At 40.2% G+C, this 14064-nt stretch overlaps 1 protein-coding gene across 1 annotated transcript in view; it reads right to left on the bottom strand.

The window, feature by feature from the left end:
- The window catches only part of FAF1 (Fas associated factor 1), a 178650-nt gene that overhangs the window by 42718 nt on the left and 121868 nt on the right, over nt 1–14064 (bottom strand). Inside the window, exon 13 of the mRNA XM_075424514.1 lies at nt 7995–8149. Within this exon, the coding sequence (XP_075280629.1) occupies nt 7995–8149 (155 nt within the window). The remainder of the gene's footprint in view (nt 1–7994; nt 8150–14064) is intronic.

Genomic DNA, 14064 nt, shown 5'->3' with positions numbered 1-14064 from the left:
CTAAAGGGCAAGTGATCTTCCATACAGAGAGAACTCTGCTCTCAAACAGATAGATAAAATGTATTAAAATAAATATAAAAAATTGCATAGGATTTTAGATCAATTTTTCCTTATTTTCTGTACCAACATAAGTAACAGATCTGGTTATTTGTTACAGTCTTACTCACATAAATATTCCTGTAGTTACTTTTAATTTTTACACACTCTTGGGAAAACTTTGGAAGAGTTCTTCCTAAAATGAGGCCCTTTGGCACACAGTGTCCACTATGCTTCTTGCAAAGGACATCTTAACAGAAAGGCTGCACTTGAGATGGTTTTTGCTGTATCATGTCAGCCTAAAGTCCTGCTCAAACAGCAGCAGCAGGACAAAATCTGACAACTTCTAATATCTATTCCTTTTCAGTCTGAACTGGTGTTCAGTCCACAACGGGGATGATTTTGGGCAAAAAAAGTGTCATTTACTTAGGGCCAGATACTTCCCAAGACCAACCTTACTTTAAGAAACTTTAAAACTTCAGAAATGGCTGTGGAAAACATGTAACTTCTTTCCTGAGCATGAAGAAAACAATGACGAGTATTAAACATGCAAGATTTCTGATTATTTTAAATAATAATTATATACTGTGCAAAGTCAACATAAGACATATTAAAACGTTAATGTAAAAATAACATTTTTGTATTAGGTATTTACATTTTTTAAAAAAGTAAAAGCTGAGGTCATGAAATGGTGTATTAATATAAGCTTGCTCTCCATAGTCTCCATAATACAGAGTTACTGTCTTAGCCACACCAGTAGTGTCGTAACTGTTGGCTCAAACATAAGGGGGAACGAGCAACAGATACGAGACATGGTTTAAAGATGTATAAAGCATCTGAATCAAATGATGTGGATATCCTCTTTAATGTCCACACGCTAAATACCAGGGATTCAGATGTAAAAAGCATGATTTTATCCACTTTTTCTTTATGCGTGTGTAAAGCCTAGATGAGTGGGTTATCCATCTCTTCATAGAACATGGAGGATCTAATTTCATCCTGCAAGGTTCAAACAGATTAGGTACCTACTTTATAACCCAGTTAAGTCTAAAACACATCCCTCTAGAAACTCATTAATCTATCCTTTCAGATACTACTAGACACCAGACAAAATCATTGGTAAAAATATAAATAAAATATATACCTGGACCCCTTGCTAAAATGCTGTACTAAAAATGGAAAACACCAGATGCATCTGCATATCAGTCATAGCTTTGATTAATGCCCATCACATTAGAAAGGCATGTAACATATGATTTGTTACGGAATATCCAAGGCTTGCTACAGGTAGATTTACTAATAACCTAAATAAAAACAGAGAGGATGTTTAGTTACGCTACAGATGTTAGTAAAGTGGGAGAAGCTACAAGCACACTGGCAGACAGTGAAAGAATTCAGATTAATCTTCACAAATCAGAGAAATGTCCTGAACAAGTAAAATGCAACTCAACAAGGCCAAAGAAAGTCTCCACTTGGAGGAGGAACAATTGCATAAATACAGAAAAAGAATCAAGCAGTAAGGGAAGAAAAAAAGTCATGATGTGAAGACAACAAGCATCATATTGGGGTGAGTAAACGAAAGCATGGTTTGTACAACACAAAATAATCCTGTTTCTGTACTTAGCCCTGAGAAGGCAGTTTTAGGCACAGTGCATCAGTAAAGGTGTAGACCAATTACAAAAGGACCATGTGAAGGTCGCAGTAACAAATATCTACAAAAGGACAAGCTACAAGCAAATGCTGAAGGAATCACGGTTTCTTAGTCTAAGAAAATCACAGGAAAAACCAGCACCATTTAAGTCTGAAGAACAAAACAGCAGAAAGACGATACCTCATTGTCTACTGAGTGGTCCAAGATATAACTGCCATTGACCACTGCAAGAGAAACTTTGGTTAAATATTAGTGTGAACTGCCTAAAGGCAGTGAAAGTCAAGTATTGGAACTGGTTATGGAGAAATGCTGAGAAACCTCCTTCACACCCAAGATTAGATCAGTCGGGAATGATGCAGGTACAGCCGAACCTTCTGGCCAAGCATGGACTGAACACTCTTATTTGCAGCTCTCTGAGACCCACAGACAGTCAGAACGGTGACAAACAGGAGAGGCGAGAGGTCAAAGTGGAGTTATCCTAACCTAAAGAAAGAGGATAGGTACCTGCACCTCTGCAGAGAGCTTGTCCACATGAGGCACCTGGCAGTACCAAAGAGATTTATTCACGCCTTTCAGCTGCATTTTGGTACAAATGATTCTGACTCTGCCAGCTCAATGATTTCTTCTGATGGCTGACTTAGATGCATCTAAATTTCTCTACAGCTTCAATTCCATCTGCCATTAGACTTCACTGGCACAGTGGTAGACTCCAGTAGTTAGACGGACCTGTGAATGACAACTTCTTCCTCAAAGACGCCCAGCAAGTCTGTCTTGACTACCTGTCTTACTGCCTTCACCTCTTTTACACAGGGCACTACAGGGTTTTATTCTTTCACCTTTTCTGTTCAACAAGCTTAACACACTATGCTGTAGTTTGAGTACAGTGGCACAGAACTTGCTTTAGCATTTGGTTTCATAGTGGGGACAAAATATATGCTTACAAATGTATCAGTTTAGTTTATTCCTGTGGTTTAATTTTTTTTTCCCCACATGACCTTAAAAGTATTGCTGTTGGCACACAAAATGATGCACTGAAAACCTTAATCACATCAACAGAGAGACTGCTGTCTATTTATAGTTGAATATTGCGGAGACACCTATATTTTACTAATCACAATCAGATTAAAATGCATTCTCTGCTGGCTTTTAGTTTTCCAAATTTGGACATTTTTAGACTACTAACATGAAATTACCTTGAAGTACATAAATATTTAAGCAGGGACAGTTTACCTTTTCTGGTGGGTGTATAATAAACAGTTTAACCATCATCTATATACAGGCTGTTTTGTTCTCCATCTAAAGAGACAATCACCTTTTATCGTTTTCTTTTTTTCTTCTTTTCAGTGCTATTAGGAAACTACTCACAAGTGCAAGCCCGAACAATACTATGCAGTAATTATGACTAGATGACAAAGAGATGCGAACAATTACTGAGCCCATTTTGAAACCCTACACTAATAAAGTCATTAGATGCTGCCCTTGCCATGAGCCTTCTAAAAGCTTCTGAAGTTACAAGAACACACGGCATTGTTCGTTAGGACAATTGCTGCTGGCAGAATGCAAACCTTGAGTTAAACCATGCTGCAAATTGATCTTGACATTCTGTTAAGACCGCCACTAAAATCAAAAGCAAAGGAGAAAAGGAGAAAATGAGCGGGTGGGATGTAATCATGGAACAGAAGGGTTCCCTCCTCACCTTCTTTCCTCTTCCTCCTCAAAACAAACCATACAGAAAATGACAAAATCGCCTGGTGTTTGAGAACCTTTATTTTTAAAACACTCATTAGACTTTTGACCTGTTTTTATTGACTGGCACTGTATTGCTATTAAAGTAAATTAAGTAAAATATTGCAAAATACAATAGATAAGGTTTTCACACCATTCTGTGAAACCTGTTAAGGATTTAGAGCCCAAAGAACACATCCAACAGTTTTGCAAGCAACATATACAGAATCTATGGCTACTCCTGAAGAGGCAGCAAGAAACTAATTCCCTGAGTCCAGCTCTCACAGACCCCACACCTGCAGTATATTTGCTGAAAGATCAAATAGGATTGGGGAGCTGGAGTAATATGGTCAACTGGTCTTCATCCAGGCATGCATCATTCAGTAGGTTAGTATTAAGGGTCAGCAACTGTGAATATGGCTAATTACTTGAAGATGGAAATTGCAGGTGAAGACAACCTGCTGCTGAGAAGCGCTTTAGTCAATTAATTCTTTTCTTACAGCAAAGTGAAAAACTATCATTTGAACATTAAAACTAACAAGTACCTGTCATCAGAGCTGAGAAAAATTGGCAGCATCCTGAAATACAGCGCCCAAGGGCAACAAGATACCAAAAGCTAAAACACTGCTACAGACATTCGAGTCACTGGTTTATGGTTTTGGCATTGCTTTGCTTGGCAAACACTATGCACATTGGAAATCTGTTAATGTTATGCATAATCTAAGTTTGTAAATGCTATGTGTACAAACATAAGGGTATGTGTGCATTTGCAGGTATATATGTATGTATATATATTCACTATATATCCATCCTGGATACGAATATATTATATTAATGTATTGACAAGTTCAGTTAGGCAGGTGCTCATATACATATATATTCACATATATATATATACACCTCCCATACACACGCACATAACTGTATTAGAATAATAGTATTCAGTCAACTCTCTGAAGTCAGAAAATGACAAAACTGCAGCTGGCTCTCCTGCTTCTCCACCCCATAACCTCTCCAGAAACCTGAGGGATCACTTAGCCCACGCGATGGCCCTACGCAGCTGGTGAGCTGCTGCAGCCGCGTGCTGGGACCAGAACTGTCAGCACCACTGCTGTCAATCACCACCACCACTACTGCCCTGACACCTCCCGCAAGCGCACTGCTGCTGTTTGGAGTGGCTTGGTGGCAAATCTCCACAGCAAGCTGTGGAAGGAAAACTGATTTTTTAAGCTTATGATTCACCCCAAATCGAATGGAATAAAATAAGGAAGTAAAAGATATACCTGTCACTTTGTGGGTTTTTTGCTCCTTTGACCATGGACAACGTAAGTTACAAGAATATTCCAAACAGCTGCTCACTAAACTGAAGTCTAAACTATAGGAGATAAAGCTTTCAAGTAGATTCCTTAACCGTATTACAAAAGCACCATGTTATTTTCCTAAATGAAAGCTATTTATTTTGTTATAGCCTTTTGTGCCTTCTATTATGATTTCTTTTTATTCTAGTAATGAAAAGATTCATAATTTGCAGCACTTACCCAAAGTAATTGCTCCCTTTCCTGCAAACCTCATGTCAGAGGTAATTAAAAGCTGTGGAAGCCAAAACAAAACATCCTCCTAACTGCATTAACTAGAGTTCTCCTTCAGTTTGACAAAGTAACAGTCCTGGGTGGCTGTAGTTAGAAATTCTTAAATATCTGACTCCCAAAGTTGTGATGCTTATGCTCTTGCACTACTGCTAACACTTACCCTGGCGCTTGCACACAGCATTTTACTTCTACTTACAGAACTCTCTTCACTCTGTTGCAATGGATGTTGAAGGACAAGACTGAGAGAATCCAGCTGAAAAGTGCTAGTGTACAGTAATGCAGGATTCAAAGCACATCCCTACATCAGGGTCAGCCAAGAAACATATTAAAAATAGGAAAAATGACAAGATTTTGGAGCTGGTTTTGTTCTACAGTATTTAGGAGGGACCACCATTTCACTAATGAGAAGGATGGAAACTACTACTAAGACTGTTTTTGGAACAGATCGACATCCACAGATGTAAGAAAGAGGACAGCAAAGAGCAAGAGAAAAATCAGAATAATCAAAATTTTTTGGCTTATATGAGAAAGTATGTAAATCTGTTTGAAATCATTCATGCTGTGCTACAGTACTCGTCTTTTACTACCAACACTGAGGCATCCATACTGATGGCTGTAAAGTGGGCCTGGTTCTTCTGCCTTCCCACCCTGGCTTTTCCACTAATGCAATTGTAACAGCACATATAAATTGCTTTTGGGCTACACCAGCACGGAAAAAGGAGTTCCTTCTCTTGTTCTTGCTGTTGTCTTCTCACCATTCAAATAAAGAGCTATGTGCAACTGTATTTGTGGGGATACAGAAAAGAATAGGCTCCAAGACCGCTGTCGTTGTGTTCCACAAGGAAGGAAAACAATTAAACAGAGGTGCTGTGTATTTATTTACGGGAATGCCTACAGTGCATTGGCACTTTCCAAATGGAGAAGGAAGCACCATGGCCCCTCCAAAGAGATCACAGTCTAAGGAGCAGGATGTGACACTAAACACACCGAGAAATTATTCTAATTCGAGCCGGCATGCCTTGTTTACCCCTGACTATTTTTTGACCTCACTGTTAATATGACAGTTTCTTTGTTGTTGTAACAGAAAGCAAAAAATGTAGGCTTAAAAACCCTGTCGTACTGCACAATCGGTGACGGGGCTCATTGAGAACAGCTATAAAGCCTTAAACAAGCCCTTTATTTTGTGTTTTAAGAAGTGTCATAAGGAGTTAATAGGACACAGCTGTACAGGCTCTTTCTAATAAGCAGCTTCTGTCGCTTTGGTCACCACAGGTGTCTCTGTAACCTGCAAACTCTTATTACTAGTGTATCAAAGTTGTGCTACTTAATAGATTTCTTTAGTAAAACACAACAAAGCAATTACATGGCTGTTGATCGTCGGTCATAAAAAAACCCTCAAACACGGTTTTTCAAAAGAAACTACACTGCAATTTTTTGTCATTGTAAAATAAAAGAAACCAGAGAATTAAATAGAAAAGCGAACAATAGAACAGCAGGTAGTCAACTGAACTTCGCCACTACAGATGGTTTAGAAATAGTGTTTCCTTCTACACCAACTTGTGGAATAAAAGAAAAGGAGGAGGCTCCTTACTGCCCATGAATGGCAATGCCAAAAGACTCGAGCAACTTTCCAGTCTATGTATTTGGTCCCCATGAAAGAACCTAGATGTTTCTTTTTCCTCTCTCTTTTTTCTAAAAACTTTTTTATCTGTTTTTGTAACTGCTTTTTTCCATAATCTTTAACTCTTCACCAGAATAAATTTAAACTAGGAACACAGCTGCTGATTCGTCCAAAGACGAACTGCAGCAGGTCAAGTGAGGAATTTCTGTGAAACACAAGTGTCATTTATAAAGCGTATTAGAAAAAGAGATTGTTCTGTTCTCCGTGCCCATTTTCAGTAAAGAAATATTAACTATAATTTACGTATTTAAGAACAGGAACGCATGGATCCTTTATAAAGATACCAAATTTCTAGCAATCCAAAAGGGAAGGAAACATAAACATGTACTTCTAATTGATCAATAACCGATGGAATTGTGTAAAAAAGGGGCAACCTTATCCCAGACCAAATGACTTGCATCTTTTGTTTAAAAGTTAGAATAACTGTCATTATATACGCAAGACATTATCCTGGCAAGCAGTCGTCTTCTGTGTAAATGAAGGTGATGAAAAAAGGTCCAAGTTAGAAAACCAAACAAGTTTGATTTCTAAATATGGTAAGTAGAATCATAAAATCATTGTTATCAATAGATTATGAGCAATTGGCAAAAAACTAAAGGAGAGAGAGGGGTCTTAATATAAAGGTAAGAAAATTTGTTGGTAACACACAAAAGATGTAGAAGGAGGTGGAATCTACAGTTTTTTACTTTCTTTAATCACCAGCAAAATGATGGCCTCACCAGCAAAATGATGGCCTCTCTAAGACACAGGATAGCTTTTACTATATTAAAGCTTATCAAAATATCTGAACATTACCAAAAGGAATGTTTTGTAAGCAACTCGTCATTCAAAAAAGTCCATATGAATTGCAAGCTTCTAATTTTTTGCGTAATCTGGCTTTAATATAAATTGATTACATTAAAGTTATTTTTTAAATAAGATTTTCATTAACAACAGCAGTTATTCTCCCAGACCGTTCTCATGCAGTCACACCTCTGTACATACAATCAGTGTCACATAATATCATGGCACTGCAATGCAAAACTGTGAAGACATGCTCCTAGAACTATTTTTGCAAAATAAACTTCAAAAAAAAAGCAAACAATTTCTTCAACTGTTTTTTCCTGCCCAGGAATAAGAAGTCATTTTGTAATGAAAACAAGGACAGCACAATTCCCAGTGAACATCAGCCAGCACTGCTTCATTGATCAGCTGAGAACGAGCACAAAGTTTTTAGTTCAAACAGGTATCAAGCAACAAAAGATTTGATAGACAGAGATAAGGGTCTTCCCCGAGAGAAAAGCTGTTCCACTCACAGTCCAAGGCGACTTACCTTGCTCTGTTTGCTTCTTTTGTCATGTCCCATGCCCAGGTGATGAAGTTCTGACTCAGGTAGGAGACAATAGATTCAGCACAGAGCATTTGGGAGCAGAAGACGTTGGTTAGTACACTTTCATCATGGTGGAGGTAGATAGCAAGAAGCTTTCTCTGAAAAGACACGAGAAAAGATCGATCAGGGAAAACTTCCTCAGGCTACTTAGTAATTTAAAATTACTGCTGCAGATTTGTGCGTTAGTACACCCTATGGTGTTTATCGAGGGTGCAGAGTATCTGAATGTGCACACACAGGGAAAAAAAAAATCCACTAGATTTCAAGTCAAATGGTTGACCCCTCCAAATCAGTAAGTCTTATCAATGCTTCCTAATATTTCATTCTGGGTACCAAAACACAATACATTATACTCTTAGAACATGAAAATATCAATATTTGAAGGCAAAATAAAAAATCTTATTAACAGACTTAGCTTAAAAAACGAGTGAACTTTTTTGGTTTGCTGCCCAATAAAGATAATATTTGGAACAATTACCTGAGCAACGAACAGCCCTCTTGATACAACAGTATCTATGATCCTAAACAAATACAATTACAAACAACCTAAAAAAATGACAGTGTAGTGTTATCACCCCATTTGTAGCCAAATAAAGAGGAAAATGAGTAACACCACAGCTGCCTACAGTCCCAAAGCCTGTGACACTACGTGCTGGATGTTTGGCAGCTCTCCATCCAGTTGTACGATGTGAGGAGGTCCACAGCACACCAGCCTCTCACCTACTTCATAAGCCGACGAGTAGCTGGCCAAAAGGCCACGCATCAGCCCCGCTGGCTACATCTCTCATGGAGCTGAGGAGCAGGGTGGCCGCCCCAGCACTGTGAGCATGTAAGACGCAAGGGAAGGGGTATGGGAGACACGGATCAAGTCGCACACTGAGTTTGCGAGCACTGATATATCTCCTTGTAGCTACAAATTTAGCAAAGACTGGATGTTGGGGATGGTGTTTGCGGCCTCTTGAAACAACATATTCTGTGCCGTGTTCTTCCGAAACCCTATTGAGTAATATTTGATCTTCACTGCCAGCAGCAGAGCTGTGCTATGTCCCCATGAGAATCTCAGACCACCTTTTGGAAAGTGAGTCTATGTGTACGTAAAGACAGAAAGCAGACTGAAAAAAACATAGAGAAACTATAAGCTAGTTAAGGACCATGCTTCCATATCTGGTATTTAATGAATTTTAAATACCATTCAGAAAATTACCACTTTCCATTACCCCATACCCATACATATTACTTACTTTATTTTAAAATCCTACTTGAACATATTTGCTGAGACTATATGGTAAATTCTGTTTTCAGACTTTTACTTAAAGTAATTTCAAATCTTTTCATGAGAAGCAACACTGAACACTAGATACTGATGTTTATTGATATAGCAAGACATGGGATGGAATTTGGAGACAAGCTGTCTCTGTAAAAAACCTGTACGACTGTCACCTCATATGTTGGCTTTGGACAAAACTTAATGACTGTTTATAAAAAGAAGAATACATTTGAACATTAGACTTTGGGAAAGGGATTAGTAATTTGCATTGATGTTTGTCTAATTTAATTTAAATGTTCTTCAGAACCACATACACATGTGCCAGGAAGGGCCATTAATAAGGCCAACATGCAGAGATCCATATAAGTGCAGCCAACAATGTTGACTGAAACTAAACTTGAAAATCCAGGGCACTGATGCACAATATCAGGCAATAAAACAGCATTTCTGTGGTGATATTTAATTTAAAAAGAAGAAAGAGGCAGGGGAAGATCAGGCACTGTCTGTTTTTGAGGATCAGCCATTCTGCATTTCAAAGCGTCGATCCCTGCAATATCCAGGTTACTGTGCTAGAATCTCAACTATTATATAGCAGTTGTAAGAGAGGGAGGGCAAAGATGTGTTTACTCAGTGATTAGGGCCTTAGAATAAGCCTCTAGCTCCTAGAGAGAGAGCTCACCACTTATTCATTTGGACCAATTCACAAAGCCTAGAAAGATTAAACATCCATGCTGAGAAGACAAGCGAATGCAGACGGTGAAAAAGAAATAAAAATTCTTTAAAAACTCCGAGATGACTTCATTATTTTTTCCACAAGGAAACTTTAGGAAAGTGTTTAGTTAGAGAAAAACCCACATTGACCTCTCTCTAAACCCTTAATCTTTCCTTTGTGGTGGCACTGCTTTGTGGTAAGCGGATGGCTTTGCTCTCCTCTTTTCACTGGGAGCGGACAGAAAAAAAGGCTCTTGAGAAACACTTTTCCTTCCAAAGAAACAACCCCATGCAACTGTTAAATATAAGATTCCATACAACAGAATGTTTCAAAATATGTACAGTTTTAGGCTTAAAGATTTAGCGACAAATTTTAGTAAACAAAACAGGCACACACACAATAGATGTTTACACTGAGCTACTTTACAAGTGAATGGAATTTTTGTTGCATCAACAAATCTCACCATGCAAAGACCGAACTCCATCACTTATAAAAGACTGTACTTGGGTCTGATAGTTCAGCCAAAATGTTAAGATCAGGCATAGGCATATTGCTAGGACAAAGGCAAAGAGGTAGCCGGAGGAACTGAAGCCCTGACAGATGATTCTGAAACACCTCAGTGGAAGCCAGGAATACTTTTTTCCTTGGAAAAATGCGTTATTGTAAAAGGCTCACGGCTTGGAGTTTGTTGCTGCTGTTGTGTGGCTTGAGTTTTTTACTAACCCATGGCAGTATATATTTATAAGCAGGCTTTTGTTGTTTTTACTTCAAGCTTTTGCAAAATCAGAGTAAATTCTAGGATTCTGTGATGACTAATACTGGGAATTTTTCAGTCTATACTAATAAAATAGGCTTACTAAACTGTTCAGTAGTCTTGACTTCCATAACAGAAGCCTACTAACGGAGCACTAGTCTATTCTATGTTGGGTTTCTCAAAAATATGACAACTCAGTGGTTATATACTTAGCATAAAATTTTAACCAAGAAAAAAGTCCCAATGGGGAAGAACTTTTGCTAGTCCCTATGAAGGTATGGGACACCGAAAAGGTTGTAAGCACTGAGCAGCTGATGGACTTGCAAAGGCCTCAGGACTTCAGGAACTTTAGCCATCAAGAGATGTATTTTTCAGAGCATGTGGATGCTGATGATCAGGCAGTCATACAATGGAATTTTCAGAGGGCGCCTGGATTTACAAACATACTCGGGAGTCTAAGTCTCATCAATGTCAATAAGACTTCAGGTCCTAAAAGCCTGACGTCTAAGCTCCAGGCTTCATCTCATTTCAGAGGAAAAAAGGCCCTGAGAAAGAGGCACTAACTGTTTTCTGCGTCTGGGTTATCCAAACACCTTAAAATTCTAGACCTCCAAGCAATTTTTTCTACAACCTCTGCTGCGTTCAGACTGCCTGAGACTCCTCAGCCCTACCTCTGCTCCCTTGCCTCACACCCACCACAATGCAGTTGCAGCGAAGTGCTGCAGCCCTCTCCTGCCTGATTTCAATCTGTCAGCGGAACATGCTGGGCATGGAAGGTGGTGTGGGCTGCAGGGGGGCACTCCTGAGAGGCAAGGTCCTCCCAGTTCTCGCCTTCCACCGTGAAACCTCTCTGCCATGTCGTCCAAAGTATAGCAGCCTCCTGCCACACAGACTGATGCACCTGACCAAGAGATCAAACACGCACACACAATCCCACACGAGACAAACACATTGAAAGATCTGTCCTATGTACCAAAATGGTCGTGCCATCCACTTGGCCATTTGTGCATTTTGGAACTTCATCAAAGTTAATGCACTTTGTACAGAATCAGGAGAAATGAAGGAAAAGTTGTCACTGAGGCAGAAACACACACAGATCTTCATGAGGGTGAGAGACTAACGTGATAATCACCGAGTAAGGGGGTATGCAAGCTTCCCAGCCAGTTCCTAATAAAAGGAGTAACTTGGAAACCTTAGAAGAATATGAACTGGAATGAGAATAGCAATACAGTCATAAGGGGTCAGCAGAAATACCTGAACGGTTATTTTTGACCCTCAGGTTTACAAGTTCAAGTAATAATTGAACCAAAAATGTTCACGATGTAACATCTGCTAGAGGCATGAATGTTCTTTCAAGATGAGGCTAGCCAATCAGGATCTTCATTTCTCCTCACGGTTCTACGCAGTGAGAGCTAACTCAAATGAACAAAGGGACACATTTGCACGTCTCTAAGCCTCTGACGTGTACAATCTGATCACCTGTCTAAAGGGATGTTGGAGATCGTACGATCAGCCTTCTTGGATACAGCTACTCTATCACGCACATCCTTTTTTCCCTAAGCAGAATGCAAACATTCTCTAACACCACCCTTGAATTTACTCCACTTTGAAAAAAGGTTCAAAGCAGGAATAGGGCAGACAGAGATTCACAGGAAGTCCTGCGTGTGTATTATACGTAAAAGGACAAAACCTCCTGAAGATAAGCCGTATTAAACTCCCCTGCACCAGCCAAAAGAAAGGAGACAGGCACCAGAGACAAGGGTCACTAACCAGCCTCTAGCCTTATAGAAGAGGAGCTAAACTAAACTGTATCCCATGGGTTCCTAACAGGAGAGCAAGATGATCCCTGTAATCTTCTGATCTGGTCTTCCATATGATACATGGCATGGGACATTCCTATACTAGTTCCTAATTTAACTACTTGACATGTTTCAGTAACACGCGTAGTCTCAAAAAAACAAGTGACGAAGAATCCACATGAACCATGGTAAGCTGTTCAAACGGTTAACTACTCTCCCAGGTAAAGGTATGTTTTATTTTAAGCTTGATTTAGTCTACTTTCATCTTCCAGCAATTTGTCCCTCAGGGGTCAGTACTGGGCCCAGCCTTGTTTAACTTCTTCTTCAATGACCTGGATGAAGAGTTAGAACATACCCTCAGCAAGTTTGCTGATGACACAAAACTGGGAGGAGTGGTAGATACACCAGCAGGCTGTGCCGCCATTCAGCGTGACCTGGATAGGCTGGAAAGTTGGGCAGAGAGGAACCTGATGAGGTTCAACAAAGGCAAATGCAGGGTCCTGCACCTGGGGAGGAACAACCCCATGCAGCAGTACAGGCTTGGGGTGGACTTGCTGGAGAGCAGCTCTGCAGAGAGGGACCTGGGTGTCCTGGTGGATGACAGGTTAACCATGAGCCAGCAGTGTGCCCTGGCTGCCAAGAAAGCCAATGGGATCCTGGGGTGCATCAAGAAGAGTGTGGCCAGCAGGTCGAGGGAGGTTCTCCTTCCTCTCTACACTGCCCTGGTGAGGCCTCATCTGGAGTACTCTGTCCAGTGCTGGGCTCCCCAGTTCAAGAAAGATGAAGAGCTACTGGAGAGAGTCCAGCAGAGGGCTACGAGGATGGTGAGGGGACTGGAACATCTCCCCTGCGAGAGGAAGCTGAGGGAGCTGGGCTTGTTCAGCCTGAAGAAGAGAAGGCTAAGAGGGGACCTTATAAATGCTTACAAATATCTGAAGGGTGGGTGTCAGGAGGATGGGGCCAGACTCTTTTCAGTGGTGCCCAGTGACAGGACAAGGGGCAACGGGCACAAACTGAAGCACAGTAAGTTCCATCTGAACATGAGGAAGAACTTCTTCCCTCTGAGGGTGACGGAGCCCTGGAACAGGCTGCCCAGGGAGGTTGTGGAGTCTCCTTCTCTGGAGATATTCAAGACCCGCCTGGACAAGGTCCTGTGCAGCCTACTGTAGGTGACCCTGCTTCGGCAGGAGGGTTGGACTAGATGACCCACAGAGGTCCCTTCCAACCCCTACCATTCTGTGATTCTGTGATTATACTGTGGCATCTCTATTTCAATCAATTGAACCTGCAGTGATATCTTACATAGTGCAAAGAATATCCAGTAATTAAAAACAAAGTCGAATAAGATCTACAAATCATGGAAAGCTTGGAAAGAGAAGGAAATGTAGAGTGTGGCAGACAGTTTCAATAAACTTTCATAATTTAATTTTAAGTACAGAAAACTCTGAAAAGAGGCCCATACCCAGGACTAACCTTTCAGA

Source organism: Opisthocomus hoazin, chromosome 6 (assembly GCF_030867145.1).
Source record: "Opisthocomus hoazin isolate bOpiHoa1 chromosome 6, bOpiHoa1.hap1, whole genome shotgun sequence".
Classification (NCBI taxonomy): domain Eukaryota; kingdom Metazoa; phylum Chordata; class Aves; order Opisthocomiformes; family Opisthocomidae; genus Opisthocomus; species Opisthocomus hoazin.
This window is presented reverse-complemented; position numbering and strand designations above follow the sequence as displayed.